This window comes from Mustela putorius, unplaced genomic scaffold (assembly GCF_011764305.1).
Source record: "Mustela putorius furo isolate JIRA1106 unplaced genomic scaffold, ASM1176430v1.1 tig00003863_pilon_pilon_pilon, whole genome shotgun sequence".
Taxonomy (NCBI): Eukaryota; Metazoa; Chordata; class Mammalia; order Carnivora; family Mustelidae; genus Mustela; species Mustela putorius.
Window position 1 is genome coordinate 5238735 of NW_025422015.1, and position 18609 is coordinate 5257343.

An 18609-nucleotide genomic window follows, 5' to 3' on the forward strand; every position below is an offset into this window, starting at 1 on the left:
GCCACAGGGTTTTTTGTAAGAACTTCCAAATACTGAAAGGATGAAAATACTCTTGTTCTTAACTTTTTACACAATAGCAAAAGCTTTATAGCAGCTGAATTCATTTCTGTGCAAACCAGAGAAAGCAAAAAGCAGTTAGCAAAGCTATATATGCCAGTGAAAGAACGAAACAGAGGCCCCGTTGTGTTAGTGACTTAAAAAGCCGCGTCACCTTTAGCGTGTTAACAGAGAGGAGCTCATTTAATCTTTTGGTCCTGTAGTCCCTCCAAACTACTTACAATTTAGTGTTTCTATTTCAAGTTTTAAAAATTCCTTACTCTTCAGAAAATATGCTAACTCTACTTTAAGGAACTTTAAAAGGATAAGGAAAACAAAAACAAAAACAAACCCTTCCCTCCATATTAAGCAGTAACTTAGAATACCCAGTTGATAGGGAACTTACTATGGTATTGATGGTCACTTATTTTTTCTTATTAAATTAACAGTCTCCTATATTGTAATATATTAAGTAAAGTTAATAAAACTCAAGGGAAAGTTTTGATAGCTTTTTTTTTTTAACTATGTGAGAACTGAAATTATATTAAGGAAGCCTTCATTTCCACAAATGTTCATCTGGAAAAGCACAAAGATACAAATGTTGAACATCTGAAACTAATACATGACTCTTTCACATCCTATTGTGTCATCTTTAACATATGAAATAAGTTCTAAATTTGGCCCTATAAATTACTAGAAACACTTAAAAAAATCCAGGTCCAACAAGCTGGCAACAAATATGGCATTATATCCAAATCATTATTGATCATCTGAAGCAGAAAAAATTTACTACATATTAAGAGGACTCCAAGCTTTTAAATTATCAAAAATGTGCATCACAGGGTGTGATATATACAAGTCAGAGAATAATCTCCTATTAGGAGGCATCCTATTAAACCTTGTACATTATCATACAAAACTCAGATCTCTTTGGACAGAAGTGTTCATACTGTAACAGTGTGTGTGTGAAACCAGCACCTGAAGTTAGTCTTTATTCTAAAAGATCAGCTGCTTATTGAGTTTTGCTACAATGAGAATTGTGTATATTCCCAGCATAAAGTGCCAGTTATTTTTTTAAAAGGAAGTAATTTCATAAAAAAATTAATTTTGTTCTGCAAATATATTTTGGAGTGACCCAAATAAAAGCATCATCTGAAATTAAATATCTTAGTAAAGACAAACCAACATTAATGTACTACAACTCCACTTAAAAATTGTAGCAAAACAATGTTTAACAGAAGTTAGTACTTTATAAAGTATTTTTAACCCATCTTCCAGTTAGCTCATAAGTTACCACCCATTGACTTACGTGAATTGTTCAAAAATGGTGCAAAATCTGTGAATAAATATTTTATGTTGAAGAAAAGATAAAAATGGCAGAACTGTTAAATGAGCATTCTTGTAATTTATAAAAAAGGCTTCCCAATCAATCGAGGTGGTGACTAACAAGAAAACATCCTATCCACAACCAATACTCTCAGAATTACCTACAAGTAGATTCTGCTTTCTGATTTAAAAAGGTTAAAAAAAAGAAAGAAAGAAAGAAAAAAGCTATTTTGATTATTCTTTAGGAAACTCTGTTTGATGGACATATAAAGAGGACCTAAATTTTAAAATTATATTTCATTTGTAATCCTGGGACACAATAATATTCAAACATAAATCCAAAACAATGACTCAGTAATAGTCATTCTAGTACCTCCAAAGCATTACTAGAAATTCTGTAGAAATAAAAAACTTCTAAATTCATCAAAAAAATAGATGCCTTAGAGAAAAAGTACTGCCATGTTGTTTATATACACTCAGTATGTTTAAATTTCTTCAAATTATCTCAATCTTAAACTCATGCAATTTTTATTTTAGGAACTATGAAATAAAACCACTCTCCCAAGTCAGTTTTAATCAACTAAACATTGTGAATTCTTACTACGGAATCTGCCCCAAGAATTATTTCTGGAAATCTCTTTCTGTATTAGATGCAAGGAGAATGTGTTCACCCAGTGCAGCACACAGGAGGAGGGGCTGAGGCTCTCCCCGCCCAATTACAAGACTTTACCATGATTTATCAATGTATTACCCTAAAATAATATTTAATTATGTTTTTGTCCATAAGTTGTCAATTTATTTTCTCACATTAAGGAATTCTAACCCTTCTAAATATTAAAATGCAGAGTAGTTCCTTTTAAAGGCTGATTAGCTGTCCCATTAGGAAGCTATCCAAGTATAGAATTTTCTCAACTGCTAAGCATCTTGAGGCACTGCACCTTTCCTTTATGCTGTACTTCTGTGTCAGAATGTATTTTACATGGAAAAAAAAAATAGAGCAATAAGTACTTTTCAGAGCAGAACTTACGTTTTATCCTGAAATTTGCCCATAATCAAATTCTTTGAAGGCAACATATTGTGGAGTGTGTTCACAGAAAATTCCTGAATTTGTTCACATATACCTAGATGGGGGACTCTTGGGAAATTTTCTTAATCTACTCTTTTGTTCTTTCAAAGGGTATATTATAAACGGAAACATAAGAACAAAGCAAGGCGTGCCATGTATCACCTCCCCCTTTGAGGGCAAAGCTGGATGAGTACAGTACCAAAGTTTGGTTTAAAAACACAAGAAACATTTATATGTTCGTTAAAAATGTATATGCCATATATTACAACATTACTTTTCTTGTTTTAAAAAGTGCAATCATTCAGATGTTTACATTTGGGGGGGGGGACAACATGATGAAAGCCTTTCAGCTAAAGGCCATAATTAGAACATTACAGCTAAAAAGGTTATCACTTGAAGGAATAGCCCTTTGCCATTTTTATAAAACAAAGGTAACTGGCTAAAAACTTGGTACAGTGAACTGCTAATGGAATCATCCTATTATTTTCAGTTCGCAGGGACAAATTGGTAAATTGGCGAAGAGAGAGGTGGCCACAATATCAATGTTTAGAGGGCCTTCCGTTTGCCATTTCCTCATTCTGGGTGATCTCTCACGGCCCTTCCAGCACATTGTATTGAGCACATTGTACTGAGGACACCTCCTACATAATCACTAGCAGTAACCTCTCTCTTATTAATACTTTGCCTTTACCCAATCCACTCTTTACAACAACTTGGAAATACTAAAACTCTAACATTTAATTGATTTTAATCAAACACTGCTTTTATTTGCTAGGAAGGTAGTGAGGGAAAGCTCATTTTCTATCTCACCTTGGGTCATGTATTATTAAATTATACTACCAGGTGCTGGGAATATACTTTTTAAATGAAAACATTAAACATGTTGTCACTTTGACACTGGACACAATTAAGCCAATAAATTATGCCAGTTTGAAAGTAGCAAACTGAACAAATGAAATTCCAATTATTGTTTTAAGATTGAAATTACAATTCATATATCACAGGTATTCTCAATTAATGTTAAAGCTAGTGCATACTTTACTAGATTAGGTCTATCCTCTACTTTCCAATTTCAAGTATACAACTTTGTCTTCTGTATACATAACAAAGTCACAATTTAGTTTTTGAATCTCAGTCAAAAAATCAAATCCTGGTATAGGCAAAACTGGTCTAAACCAAGCTACTATTTCTCATTCTTATATTTGGACAGTATTGTAAAATTATGTTTGCAGCAAACATTCTTTTTCATTTCACAGTATTCTTTACATTTCCACATGTAATCATTCTATATGTATATATATGTATATGTGGAAAAAATACATATTTACAACATTACTGCACAACTTCTTTAGTATAGACAACAATATTCTTATCTCCAAAATTTATCTTGACTATATACAAATACTTCTTAATAAATATGACTTTAAAGACATAACAGAAATAATGCTGTGAAAGATAAGGCATTGTGGTTGTATTAGGCTCAACAGATCACAGCTGCACAGTAAGAGAAATTTTGTACTGAATATTTTACCCCAAGTCTTATGTATAGTTACATACATTATATACAGATACTCTGGAACATTTAAAAGTACAGATTTGTTTTTACCATAATCAGTAACAGACTTTGGAGCACGTTGCTCTGTTTCAGTATTTCTCTTCTTATTCTTCGATTTCCACGCATGATACACTTTTAGTCTCCTGTGAAATTCTTCTCTGCAAGCTGCCAGGAGCTCAATATCTATGGATTATATGGAAAGAGTCCCCCCCCCCAAAAAAAGGAATTAGCATCCTAATTTAATCATCTAAAATAATTAGTTGGTGACATAAACATATATTTATACATATAATAAATTTTTTGTTTTTAAATTAATAGTACAAAATCAAAAGTAAGCACATTATTGATAAAGATAAGCATTTTGTGGCAATATTATCTTTTACATTTACAGAGCATTTTCTTATGCATTATTACTATATCATTTGCTCTACACAAGAACCCTGGGCTAACTAGGTCTTTTACAGGTGAACCTGAATCAGAGAGGTTAGGTTACCTGTCCAAGGTCAGAGGCCATAAAAATAGAGTAAAAAGTCACTGTGCTCAAATACAAGCTAGATTTACATTAATCAGATTTTTTATGTTTGTATTTATGCAGATAACTTCGGTGAGGAGGGAGAGAACATACCAAATTCCACACAATTTGGTACGTTAGTTCCTAGGCATAACATCCTAAACTCAAACACTATGATTTAAACAAGAACACAATTATATGGAATCAACTGGATATAGCATTTACAGTTCTGTTGGAGGAAAAATAGCTTTAAAAAGAAAGGACTGCATTGCCATTCTTTACTTTGCATACACAGGTCAAGACTCTGACCTATGTATGCAAAGTACATCATTAACACAGGCCATACCACAATTTCTCCATGTTTTTCCTCTCCTACCTAGATAAGAGACAGGCAAAATGAATTTAGTGAGTATGCCTTCCCTTTATGTTTGTGAGTAAACTATGCCTTCACTTCAAGGTGAGAATAACAAAGAGAATGGCTTAATTTATGCGCCAAAAAATAGAAAAAATTACACCCCCATATAGGTATTTCTTTATTACCTGTCAGCCACAGAGGCTTCCCATTTTTCATGACCTCCATACACTTACCACAAGAAGTATTGATGGTATCACGTAGTTCTGCATATTTCCATTTACTGAGATCATATTTCTTGGTACCAGCAGCTGCCTTGGTGGCTTGTACAGCAGGACCTCTGTAATTATTATATATTTTTGCATGTTTAAACTAGAAACATGAATCAAATGTTGACTAAAGGGGCAAGAAAATGAATCTAAGTTTGAGAAATGGAAATAACTACTAGAAAAACATAATTTTTGTATTTTTGACAGATGAGATTAAGAATGGTATACTATAGGATTCCTAGGTAAATTAAAATTTTCCAATGTGCCATTTAATAGCCATATTGTGTTTTCAATCAGAACTTCTAAAGTTAAAAATACATGTATATATATTCCTCAAAATCAAAAAGGAAATCCTCCTGATTTCTCAAAAAAATCATTAGAACCATTAAGGGTTTATGAGCCATAAGGCCACACAGTACAATCACCTGCCGATTACTGAAGCTACAGATAGCCAAGTCCCAGCCAGAGCTACTGGCTCAGAACCTCCCTGAGTATCTGGATGTTTGCGGGGTCAACAGGTGAGTAGCCAAACTACAATCCCCTGCCTTCCTCATTAAAGATGGGCTAAAAGAACAGCCAGAGTCTGGAAACCCCCTATAACTTTTTGCATCACTATTAAATAGAACACTTAGGAAAGTGCTAGAAGGAAATAAAATCATGCTCTCATATTCAGTGAGTAATATGACTAGTTGTAGTTGTAAATTATGGAAGCAGTCCTAGTATCCATTGATAGATGACTGGATAAAGAAGATAAGGTATTAATATGCAATGGAATACTATTCACCCATTAAAAAGAATGAAATCTTGCATTTATAATAACATGGATGGAGTTAGAGTGTATAATGCTAAGTGAAGTCAGTCAAAGAACAACAAATACCATATGATATCACTTATACAAGGAATTTAAGAAACAAAACAAATGAGCAAGGAGAAAAAAAAAACAGATAACCAAGACTTTTTTTTTTTAAGTCTTTTTTTTAAGATTTATTTTATTTGAGAGAGAGAGGTCACAAGTAGACAGGCAGGCAGAGAGAGAGGAGGAAGCAGACTCCCTGCTGAGCAGAGAGCCCGATATGGGCCTCAATCCCAGGAACCTGAGATCATGACAAAGGCCAAAGGCAGAGGCTTAACCCACTGAGCCACCCAGGCACCCAAGAAACAGACTCCTAACTATAGACAACTAACTGATGGTTACCAGAGAGAGATGGGTGAAATAGGTGATGGGAATTAAAGAGTACACTTATGATAAAGAAAAATAAAATGAGTAGACAAGATTCAGAGCAGTGAAATAAAGATCATGTCCAAGGTCCCACATTGCTAGTAAAATGGTTGCACCTGGGATGGAAACCCAGCTTGTTCTGACTCTAAAGCCTTGGTCTTAGTCATGACTCTGCCTTCCTTTATTTGGTTTATTCATTCTACAAACATTAATGAGCACCCACTTAGACCAGCCCTTCACCTGTGCAAGGAGCTGACACAGAGATGTGTAAGCTAAAAAATTATTATTATTATTAACTAAAGAAGAGGTTTAGGTCATGAGACACAATAGATTTGAAAGAGCACAAGTAAAGTAGAAACACTGGAATGGGGAAAGAAGAAATAAATGAAATATATATATAAATATAAAATAATAAATTAAAAAATAAAATGGGATAAATACTTCTTCATAGCAGTGCTATTCAGGGCTTCCAACTTGTTTCTATATACATAATTTGAAATAATTATTCAGAAAATATGGACATGACTTCTTTTCTGTAATAATAAACATTACTTTTCAGCAAAAGATGACTCCTGCCACACAGCAGACACTTAGAATAAGCCGCAAGTAAGATCAATGTAACAAAGGAAGAATTTAAACACATCGCATTTCAAGACATAAAAAGAAAGGTGGCACAAATATGAAAACAGCTAAATTTTTAAAAGTACTAAAATATTGCTACTCAGGTATCACACAAGAAATTTTACTCTTATCATCCACTACTTAGAAAATATTTCCTCTTAAAGAGGGATGATCAAGGTATAATACCTGAAAATGAGGTCATATTTCCTCATTATTTCACATTCTGAAGATAACAGCAATCTTGGCAGTTAAGACATAGACATTTAATGAGAAATGATGTGTGAAAATATGTATACTTCTTCCTGAAATAAAGGAAATGATTCCTCCGTATGAAGCTTAGCAATGAAATAAATAAGGTACTGTGGGCCTCTATAAAAGGCCTATTTATACTTTCATTTTAGAGAATAAAAAAATAGCACACTTCACTCTATCTACTTAACAATGGTGAGACATGATGATTGTCACTAACACATAAGCCTGACTAAAGAATAATGTGTGGCCAGTTAGTTCTTCCTGCATTCTTCCTGCTTTTTAGGTTTGGATCTGTTTTAGATTTATTGCAGAATCTATCCTTTTCATAAGCACTGTGACTGGCAATTTTCCATGTAGCTTTTCCTCTTAATTGCTTCGTTCAAAAAGAGCCAGCTGTGTGTCAGCAAGGTCTCTCTATTACCCTTAGAAATAAATTATGTTTTAACATTTATTCAAATATTCTTTTTTTTTCTCTTCTACATCCGTAAACCACCATTCAGTAAACTAACAAAAAAATCATCTTTTCTTCCTAGCACCTCTAAGAGTCTTTTCTAGGAGAGCAGCTGAAAATTATTACAGGTTTTTGTTATTTTCTTTTGGAAGAGAGTGAATTTACATAATGTACAGTTCTATAGATTGTCAGAATACACATGAAGTGCCAACATACATAAGATATATTTGGATAATTTAAAAAATAATATTGAATTCAAATTATTATTGCTTAAAATATGGCTTACTATTACTAACTTTTCATTTGTATTACATCAAAATACATATGCTAAAAAACATATTCAGCATCTTAAATACATGAATGAAATGCATTTAAATGCTCTTCCCCATCTCTGGAATTATTAAAATAGTAAAATAAAGGTTTAATTTACTGATTATTTAGGTTTGTTATAAAGACAATCATGTAAATGACATACGAAGTAGTAGAAAAACTGACTTCTGATTTTTAAAAAAGTGTATTAATTTTAAGACTTTCAATTAACTCTAACTTCAAAATTGACAGTTAAGATGTTACTGATTGATACCCACTTGTAAAGGACCAGATCCTGCTGGGAGGTCATAGTCTGTGGTGGCTCAATTTTTATATCAGTGGTTTTTAAAACATGTGCTATGGGGAGAAGGCCCTCAGAAACCACACTCTTTTCTACTTCCCCTTCAACTAGGAACTAGGTACAGAGGTTCCCAGCTGACATGTGGGGGTGGGTAAGAGGGAGAGGGACACCACCACCTCCATAGAAAGTTTCAAAACATTTATTTGGTTTGAGAGGAAAGGTTCCTCTACTGAGATTGAGTTGGTAAAGCCAGTGATAAATATGGCAATACCACCAACAAGGAAGAGGCCCATCCAAAATGCCAATGGTGTCCCCATTGAGTGGCACCAATTTAGAGCACTGTTTTTGTCTTTTTCTTTTACAGTGGTATAAGGGTGAAGTGACATTTCCTGTACAGAAAATTTATATGGAAAGAATAGACTATTCATATAACAGGTTCTGGTCCAAATACTGAACAGTGATTTAAAAACATGATTTTGAGGTGACACTTATTTCCCCAAATTCCACTGCACTAACCTACGCAGAAATTCTGCCATTTCCTTCTCCATTTGTTCCCTATAAGAAAAATGATAATACAGCACAGTCATATAAAAGAAAACTACATACATTACCTAAAAGATCTAAAAGTATAATTAAAATGTATCTTTTCAATAGGATTATTGATTCATTAATCATTCACTATCATTTCACTTTGTAAAAGACTATAATAATATACTTTTCAACATCATCTATAACCATAAAATACAGCAAACTTCTGTTTAAATACAGTTAAGGTTGCTTGAACTCCATTTCTGCAGTAGGAACTTTTAGATAAAAGTGCTTTTGTGGTATTTTTTTATGTATGGCATATAATCTGCATGTTCTAAATGCATACTGGACCACCTTGGCAGATATAGATTCTATAGAAGGATTTTTGCACTGGGGTTGCATAATATATATTAATTAGATGACGAAACAGTGATACCTAGTTAAGCTATTTTCTAGTGTCAGAATTTAAGAGTCTAGTATATTTAAACTCAAAAATTCTAAATCAAAGCATGATTTTTAAAAAAGTAGAAGAACTCAAATACATCAAGTATGTGTTAAACACCAAAGTGTTCTGAGTCTACAGATAAACATTTCCCAAAGGCAAAACTTACTTTTATTACTCAGGGGAATGCAACTTTTCCCAATATTTGTTTAATTCTGTGAAATGGGATGGATGTTTCATCATGCTCATCAATAATTCATTAATCTCATTATTTTATTTTCCTGTTCTTTCTTTCTTCCTTCATAATTAATCATTTTCTCATGGCTCATTCTATTCATCAGACTCTGGCAACCTCTTACAAATGAGTAAAAATCATAAGAAAAGAGAAAGGGTATGTTTGCATTAGGGTGCAGTTTCCTGCATGCCTGTCAGGTGATGATAAAGGAGCAAAGGACTCCTGTAATTCTCCTTCCTTGTAATGAACACTGGCTAAGAATAGAGGCTGACAGAAGTCTATCCAATAAGCACAGTCAGAGAAAAAGTAATCTTTCAAAACTGATGATCAGAGATTCTAAATACAAAGTAAAAAGCCCAAATATGTATAAAATTATCTACTGAGCAATCCATTTATCAATCTCCAATTAGGCTAGTCAGAATTTTCTAACTTTCAAACTTGGCATGATTTTGATAAATATTTTGAATTCTATTATCACTGTACCTCAAGGTTCCTTTTTTCTTTTTTTTTTAGATTTATTTATACAGAGAGATATATAAAAATATATTTATATATATAATAAATATATAAATATTTTATATATATAAATATATAAAAATATATTTATTATATATAGAGAGAGTACATGTACATACATGAGTAGGGAGAGGGGCAAAGGGAGAGGGAGAGTCTCAAGCAAACTCTCCATTGAGCACAGAACCCAGCTCAGGGCTTGATCTGATCCCAGGACCCTGAGATCACGACCTGAGCCTAGACTGAGAGTTGGACATGTAAGTGAGCCACCCAGAGATGTTTTCAAAAATTTCGGTGCCCTATGAAAACAATGCTGTGGTGAGAGTGCACTGCTGGCATCTGAGGAGCTCAGGGGTCAGGGGTGCCACAAGGAACAACTGTCCCGGGTCCCATGTGACACTGACACGCCCACCTAAGAGAGGTGAAACACATCCACATACAAGCAGTTTTACATGTAAACAAACTTTTACATGTAAAGAGTCTTTCTTTTTGGCATGGTTTTAACATTCACAGAGTTTTTCTAGGAATGCAACTACTAAAGGGAGACAAGATTGTACTTAACTCTGTTTAGAATTTTACAAAGCACTGTTCACAATTTCACAGCATTCAATTGACCAATCTAACATTCTTATATCAATTTGCAATTTGCATGTGTCGCTGTCACATTTATGGTGATGCTACGTATAAATAAAAATATTTCAGTATTTGATTATGTTTTCCTACAGTTGCGAGCACTTTCATTTTAAATATTGTTTTATTATATATTACTGTCCTCTCATTCTTCTTTTACATGTCATGTTTGGAGAGAATTATCTATGCAGGTTGCATGACTTATAAAACAACTGTCATTGGTATTAGGTTCTGACAAAATTGAGAACCATCATTATAAATGTTACAGTGGGGGTCCTAAAGTGTTAAAATTCAGATTTCATAAATATTCCAGAATTTTATATATATATAGTATATATATATAAAGTATATGCAAAAAAAAAAACACACAAAAATTTACTACAGTGAGGAAACTATTTCTCCTAAAAATTAACAGCCATCTGTTAAAGGAAAAAAAAAGTTTTAAAACTAAATCAAATTTTGAAAAGAGAAATGACATACGGTGTCATTTTGGGTCTTGTTCCATCGATTCTGTGAAAAATAATATATTTTAGTTAATGTCATTAAGTAATTCTGAATCACGAAAAACTGGATTGTGACAAATTTGTGTTTCAATGACTTTACTCACTGACATTAAAAAAATGCCATTATCTTTAATCTACGAGATCACTCAAAATTTTAATGTTTAAAATTTTCCCTAAAAATTATGAGAAAAGCATAAATTAAAGGCATTCAATGAAAATTAAAGAGCAAATTTATTACATTTAGATTAGAAAACTCATATACTATGAAGAACGCTTTTTTTAACAGAATCTGAATATTATTTCATAATTTTAGGTAATGTGAAATCACTTTGCATCAAGGATCATATGTGTAGTTAAGATCATATTTTTTAAATATATGTAGAAAACAATTCTTACTTAGAAGTTACTGGACGGGAATCCAAGCTGGAAAAGTAACTTTGAAATTGTTTAATGCAGCAGAACCCATTTACATATATTTTTAAATGCATCACAGAGCCCAAGAATGACATTTTCATGCTATATATTAAGAACAGTTTTACTTAAGTGAGTTCTTACTCATAAATTTGTCAGAAATAATTCAGTGCTAACAAAGGTAACATAGACATCCAGAAACATTTGCTTGTACCCCATGTAGTAAAATGAAATTATCAAACATGGAAAATATGTATAGAACATCATCCATAATGAAGTGCTAATGCTTGTACAAAATATAAAATAACCAGGAGGTTCTGAAGGTAGGACCTCATGAGGACATGAGGGTCAGGGAAAGCTTTCCTGGAAAGGGCTGCCAAAAAGGACTTAAAAGGGTGTTCCATAGAGGTGGGGACCACAACCCAGGAGCTGTCTCACAGGAAAACTAAAACTAACTCTTTGCAATTCAAATCATAACTGTTTAAATATCTCCGAATTACTTAGTAGTGGTATCATTACATAGTTAATTCTGCTTAACTTAAATCACAGGTAACTTGTCATTATGTTAAAGTTACTGAATGATCCACTCGTTCTCCAAGAGACCACTCACCCTTGTGAGACGTGCACCTGTCTGAAGATGGGAAGGAGCCCACATATGAGCCAGTATCTTATACATATTATTTGGAATGGCACTGGATGTAGTTTAATAGTTCAAATGCTTAAACGTAAAGCTTGGTTGGCCATAAATACCAATACTGACTCCAATAATTAGTCCCTGAGAAATGAACTTCAGCCATAGTGAAGCCACCTTGGGTCAACTGCAATGCTTCCTCACACACATCAGGGAGAGCAGCTGTTACAAGCTTGGTTCATTTAGGAGACTGGCCCAGCTACTACTCAGTTACACACAAAGGCCCCCAGACATTCCAACATAACACAGGTGGAAGGAACAGAAGAGCAGCTGAGTTGAGTCTGCAGTTAGAAGAGCCACAGCCCAGAGAAAATATTTTTTAAATTCCAGTGAAATGTAAACAAAGAGCTCAAATATTGGATTCAAACCCAAGAGCTTATTAATTATTATAATACTTTGTGTTTGGTAGGCCTTTTCACTTTATTTAATATAATATACTTTCATATACAGTTCAGACCCCAGGGCTCCCCAATGTAAACACTTACTAGAAAAACCATGAAGGCAACAACCCTTTCCCATTCTGTTTTAGCTAAAGAGAATCCAATCACTGCCTTGCCATTTTAATGAGGTTTTTTCCTTTCATGAGGAAACAGCAACACCTAGTGGTTACACTTTATATTTTGTTACAAACAGTGCCCTGACATTCTGAAAAGCATGGTTACATAAATCTCAATATATATACAACTTATACACCTAAGTACAAAGAAACCCACAAACTAGTTTTGCTCTGTTTTTACTAATAATCAAAATAATGAATGTCTCTATATTCTAAATTTTTAAAAATGAATCTTTTATATTAAGACTTCCTGCAACTTTCTACAAGAACATCCATACTTTTTTACACTCCAGTAAAATTCAGTATTTAGAGATAATTTGGAAACCTGGGTAGCTAAAACACTTCAATATGATAAACCTTCCTTCTTGGAAAGGGAAATCTATTGTGAAACATGATGGGTGTGTATGTAAAATTTTTCCTCATTCTAAGTGTTAGGGTGTTTATTTAAAAAATTGCATTAGGAAAATAATAAATCCCAACCTCAAATATATTAAACTGGATTATAATATACTGATTTCTGTGCCCATATTTAATGGCAGGTATTTAGAAATTAGATGTCAACTTTTTATACAATATTCCTTGACAATTTCAGAGTAAAAGTTGAGATGCTTCATGAGCTGAAATATCAATTTTATTTTCAATAGTTCAACAATTTGATGAAATCAACTGTTTCATTTGCTTGGGTGTAAAAGTGGATACAAATAATTTTTAAATTATTTTACTTAAAATATATCAGGACCTAAAGAATATGATTTTCCCCCAGGCCCTTCACACTGAAATGAGAAGCAGGGAGGGAAAGCAAGCAGAGGCATCACACCCCACCCAGGGGCCCAGTACCTCCGGAGTGCCAGGTCAGCCTGGGCCTCGTCGCTGATGAGCTCAGCTTCACTCTGGGCTATCCGCAGGGCCAGCTCCCGGTCCCGGCGCTCCTGCTCCAGAACTGCCTGCTGCTGGGACTCCTCCTCCCGCTGTCGGGCCAGCTGCTCCTCCACTTCAGCCTGCCAATGACAGAAGGCTACCTCAACAAGCTCTCTCGCCACTTGTTTACTTGATAGATCCTATCTAAAATTGCCCCACACAAGTTCTTTACTAAGGAATACAAATTGTTTAATCAGAAATCTCTCCAGTCTCCATCCTCTTCTAGATTTTGACTAATGCTTCCTATCTCTCTCAAATCCAAGCGAAGGTGGGGAAACCACATTTCTACCATTCTATCACCAACAGTATCCCAAATATTGCATGAGAACCCTAGGTATCACATTAACACCGGCAGCTATACAGCAGATGTCAGTGATTTAAAGGTTGTTTGCACTCAGGATGAATTATGAAAGCCAAGACAAACAGAAACTCAAATACGTGATCAATTATTCTCAGACACGGACTTTTTTAAAAATGGGGGTAAGGAGACTATCTCAATTCTAACTTACTGATATTAGTATCTACAAAGATATAAAATTACAATTATGTTTTAAGTGACCATTCATCTGACTTTCCCCTGAGTATGATAACAGTAACAACAAACTAATATTTATTAACTGGGCACTCAGGTTCTAAATGCTTTAAACATGTGCCAACTCATTTAATGCTTACAACTATCATTTATGCCCATTCCTCAGAGGAAAAAAACCTATAGCCCACAGTTAACTCATTGTGACTTGTGCAATGTCACAATTTCTATCAGGGACAGAGCCTGGATCTGAATCTACTTCCCTAGTTCCAAAGTCCCTCCCATAACCAACCACAGAAGATGCCTTTGTCTCTGGGGTAAACCAAAGACAGCTTATGTAGCAAATCAAAATTTGTTTTCAGCTCCTTTTGTGCTATAATCTTATAGATTCTATTCTGAAAGAACCTGTCTAATAATTATATACCTGAATACGTTTTTCATCATCTTCCCTTTTCTTTCTCTCTTCTTCTTCTTGTTTTCTCTTTGCTTCCATCTCAAGTTTCCTAACAAAAAATAGAAAACTCCTCTAAAATTTTATAGAAAATAAAAAATCCTTCAGAAGGCAATTTAACTATTAATAAACAGAGATTATAGAGTGAGAACTCAAATTAACCTCCTGGCTATATATATTATGAGCTTATTTTAAAAACACAAAATCTAACTCTACTGACAGTAATCTTTCTGTAATAAACAAAAACAAATACAATTATATTCTATAACTTTTAAACATGTAGATTAACTTGGTTATAAAGCCTACCTGAAATCCTGATCACACGGTCCTCCCTCTCCTCCTCCCCCAATTAAACAATTCTTACAACTCCTGACTGCCCTATGTGGTAAACTTCCAAAAAGTTGTTTCAAAAATGCAGAAAAGTATAAGTGCCCTTTTTCTTGCTTATAAAATAACAAGTCACAGCTTTAAAAAAAAGTTAAGAAATCATCAGGTGTAAGAGTTTAGCCAAAAGTGACTCTTAATCTCACAAAACAAACTGAGGGTTGCTGGGGGGAGGGGGTTTGGGAGAAGGGGGGAGGGATTATGGACATTGGGGAGGGTATGTGCTTTGGTGAGTGCTGTGAAGTGTGTAAACCTGGTGATTCACAGACCTGTACCCCTGGGGATAAAAATATATGTTTATAAAAAATAAAAAATTAAAAAAGAAACCCAGATTATAGTTAAAATCATTATGTTATTATTATATAATGAACTTTTCTCTATTTTTAAACTAATTCTAAAATTAGTGTTTTAAAATAAGAATATAACTTTTAAAATAAGAATATTCATTAACCAGCCTCAACACCAAGAATTCACTATGCTGTTAGTTTCTAATTCAAAACAATATAAATATCTTACATCCGCCTTTCCTCCTCTTCCTTTCTTCGACGTTGTTCATCTTCTTCACGTCTTTTTCTTTCTTTTTCCATTTCTTCTTGAATACGCCTCAGCCTTTCTGCTTCCTCTTCCTGCTGTTTTTTTCTCTGTAATGCACTAAGAAGTTCTTCTGAGCTTTTCACTAGTGCATCATATTCTCTCTGTATTTGTTCCCTTGTCATCATAGTGGACTTAAAAAAAATAATAAGCATGTACTTAAAAATTATCTTCTGCCACACAATGTGAATATACCAAAAACATTTTCAGTCCCACTGGTAATCAAATAAATGAAAATTAAGACCAAAAAAAAGGCCCATTATTTTTTCCCTAAAAAGCTTGAAGGAAAATTAATTGCTAAGCTCAAAACACCTAAGTAGTTCATGATATAGCCAATATAAAGATAATGTAATAACAGGAACAAGACATAACATAACAAAAGGGGCACAAAATTAAATTGTGAGGAGAACCATACAAACGTGCTTCTAAAAAAGACTGAAAGGTGACTGCAACAGAGTAATAGCTGAATGTGTTATTGTTGGGGTTAAAGGGGTTTTTGGTGGTTTTCTCCAAATTTTCCATAATATTACTTTTATAATTTGAAAATTAGTTTCTGAAGGTAAAAAAAAAAAATGAGACAAATGAAAATAACTCGCATTACTCCTGTCTCAGTAATGATTATATAAAAGCTTACTAACAGAGTATAGTATTTTAGTTACTACTTTGGGTGGGAAGAAGGACTTTCCTAACAAATGAAGCTGCATAAAAATTATCTTTTCAGTTTTTTGCTATAAAAATTTTCAAACACGGAAAGAACACTATAATGAGAATCACTTGCCATCACTGAGACTCAACTTGTGCAACATTTGTATTTTTTTTAAAAAGAATTTTTTTCTATAAAATTCAATACCAATAACAAGCGTATTAAATTATTTAAAAAAAAACAAGTCAGCCATTTGGATTAAAATTACATACCTTAATTTTGGCCATTAAAGCATCAATAGAAATTTCAAGGTCCTTGACCTGTTTATTCACCTCTGGTTTTCCATCTTTCAATGCACTGACAACTTCATTAAATTTATCAAGTCGTTTTTTCAGTGTGCCCACCTTAACCAGGCCATCAATGCTGCAAAGAAATACTTCATCAGAGTTTAAATTCACCACTTAATGCTATGCATACATTTTTCATCTTAATAAAATGCCAAACATACTGCTAAATAGGGTATTTCACTTCTGTTTTCATACTATCCAGGATTCTCTTTTTTAGATCTCTTATTAAAGGTAAAAAAAGAATCAAGTATGAGTGTGAATGACACTGATGCCTATCCGTAATATTTAGCCTTCTGTATTTACTCTGAAAATTTGAGATTTCTAATTATAGAACTTAAAAGAGTTATCTAATCTCTTTAAAAAGGTTTAGGGATTAACAGTTATTCAGAACTCTAAGTTTTAAAAGTCTAAATTAATAAGACTCAAAAATAAAGACCAAACTTACAGTGAGATAATATAATTCCTATAGATAATCTTGAGAGTTATGATGAAAACATTAATGAGGTTTTTTAAAAACAACCCCAATTTAACATTTTGATTATCAAACAACTCAAGATAATAAAATACTCAGAATAAAAGAGTTTCTGTTAGCCATTTATTTCAACTTTTTATAGTGTTTACATTTTTTTAAGGTACTTCATATCCTTTTGTAGTATGAGCAAGTAATACTGAATTAGTTAATTAATTAATTAATTAATTCCAAGTACATAATAAAAAATCACAAATAATATGCCTTTTTACAAAGAACAGGAGAATGGAGAAAACTCTAAGAGTATCCAAAGTGCTCTTCATTATGACTTTATAACCATTTTGTATTAGGGTAAATAGGTTTAGTAGGATTCTTTAGGCACTATTCATCTTACCGAGGTTTGTGTCTCCTTTTGCAAAGCCACATTCGAATAGTTTTTTGCATTTTAATGCAGGCTTCAGCTCGGTATTTTATTTTATTTTTCACTATGTGTAAGAGGAAAATACAATGATAGACAATTTTTCAGTTTATATCAGGCATATCATATTCTTAAAAACCACTCATTTCCACAAAGCAATTTTCAAGACACATGAAACTGTGATGAACATATTATACCAGATAACAAATCATGAAGTTGAACATTTCTTTAATTCCTTGTATTTCTTAAAATAAAAAGTATATCATGTGTGTGGCTAGATTTACATTTTAAATGTGTTATTTCCTTATTATGTCACACTACTGCTTCCCAAATTGTCCTAGGAAATATGGGTCTATTAAATGTTAACAGGTCTGGCTTGGGATAAAAAGGGTTCACCTGTCAAATGAATTTAAGAAAAGCTATACGCTATACCTCCTGTACAAGATTCACAATGAACACACACAGTGAAGCCTCTGAGAGCCCTACAGTAAAGGAATCTATTTAACTTCAGATATCCAGAACATTCTACACTAATGACCTTGAATATTCTACAAAATGACCTTGAAACATTTTTTTCAGAACTTCTCTATAAACATCCTGCAAAGATCCTGTCTGGTTACTGATTAAACTATTGCATAACACAATCCACAAATGGTGTAGCACAATAATTTAAATATAATGTGTTTTCTACCATAATGCAATGTATAAAGCTGAAAGCACTGAACTATACTGACAAATGTGTTTATATTTTACTTGGAAAACTTGTCGGAAAAAGAACTGTTTTTTTTTTCTTTCTTATTGTCTTCTTTTTATCTATATTCATGACTGTCTAACAAAAGACCTCAATAATAATCTTTGTTTGCATGGTCCCTTTTGGTTACATCAAAGGGACGTACTTTTCTCTTAATACGATATATCTTACTTAATCCTTTTCGAGTGCCTAGCACTGGCAAGTGGGGAGGTGGAAGGGACAATTATAAATTTAATCAAGTTACTGACAATAATTCTACACAATTAACTATTTGCCACAGACTGTCAGGTAAAAACATTTTGCCCCTCATCCTTGTTTTGGGCAGAGATAA

At 33.3% G+C, this 18609-nt stretch overlaps 1 protein-coding gene across 6 annotated transcripts in view; it reads right to left on the reverse strand.

Annotated features, from left to right (window-relative positions):
* Window positions 1–18609, reverse strand: part of MYO6 (myosin VI) — a 154197-nt gene that overhangs the window by 6005 nt on the left and 129583 nt on the right. The window contains exons 24-34 of one of the 6 annotated variants that reach the window (XM_004752787.2): window positions 17504–17594; window positions 16566–16716; window positions 15576–15784; window positions 14649–14727; window positions 13615–13775; window positions 11516–11542; window positions 11097–11126; window positions 8785–8823; window positions 5083–5186; window positions 4035–4166; window positions 1346–1372 (exon numbers count right to left, since the gene is read on the reverse strand). In XM_004752787.2, the coding sequence (XP_004752844.1) occupies window positions 1346–1372; window positions 4035–4166; window positions 5083–5186; window positions 8785–8823; window positions 11097–11126; window positions 11516–11542; window positions 13615–13775; window positions 14649–14727; window positions 15576–15784; window positions 16566–16716; window positions 17504–17594 (1050 nt within the window). The remainder of the gene's footprint in view (window positions 1–1345; window positions 1373–4034; window positions 4167–5082; window positions 5187–8784; window positions 8824–11096; window positions 11127–11515; window positions 11543–13614; window positions 13776–14648; window positions 14728–15575; window positions 15785–16565; window positions 16717–17503; window positions 17595–18609) is intronic. The other 5 variants (XM_004752789.2, XM_004752788.3, XM_004752791.3 and 2 more) reach the window with 5 other exon arrangements.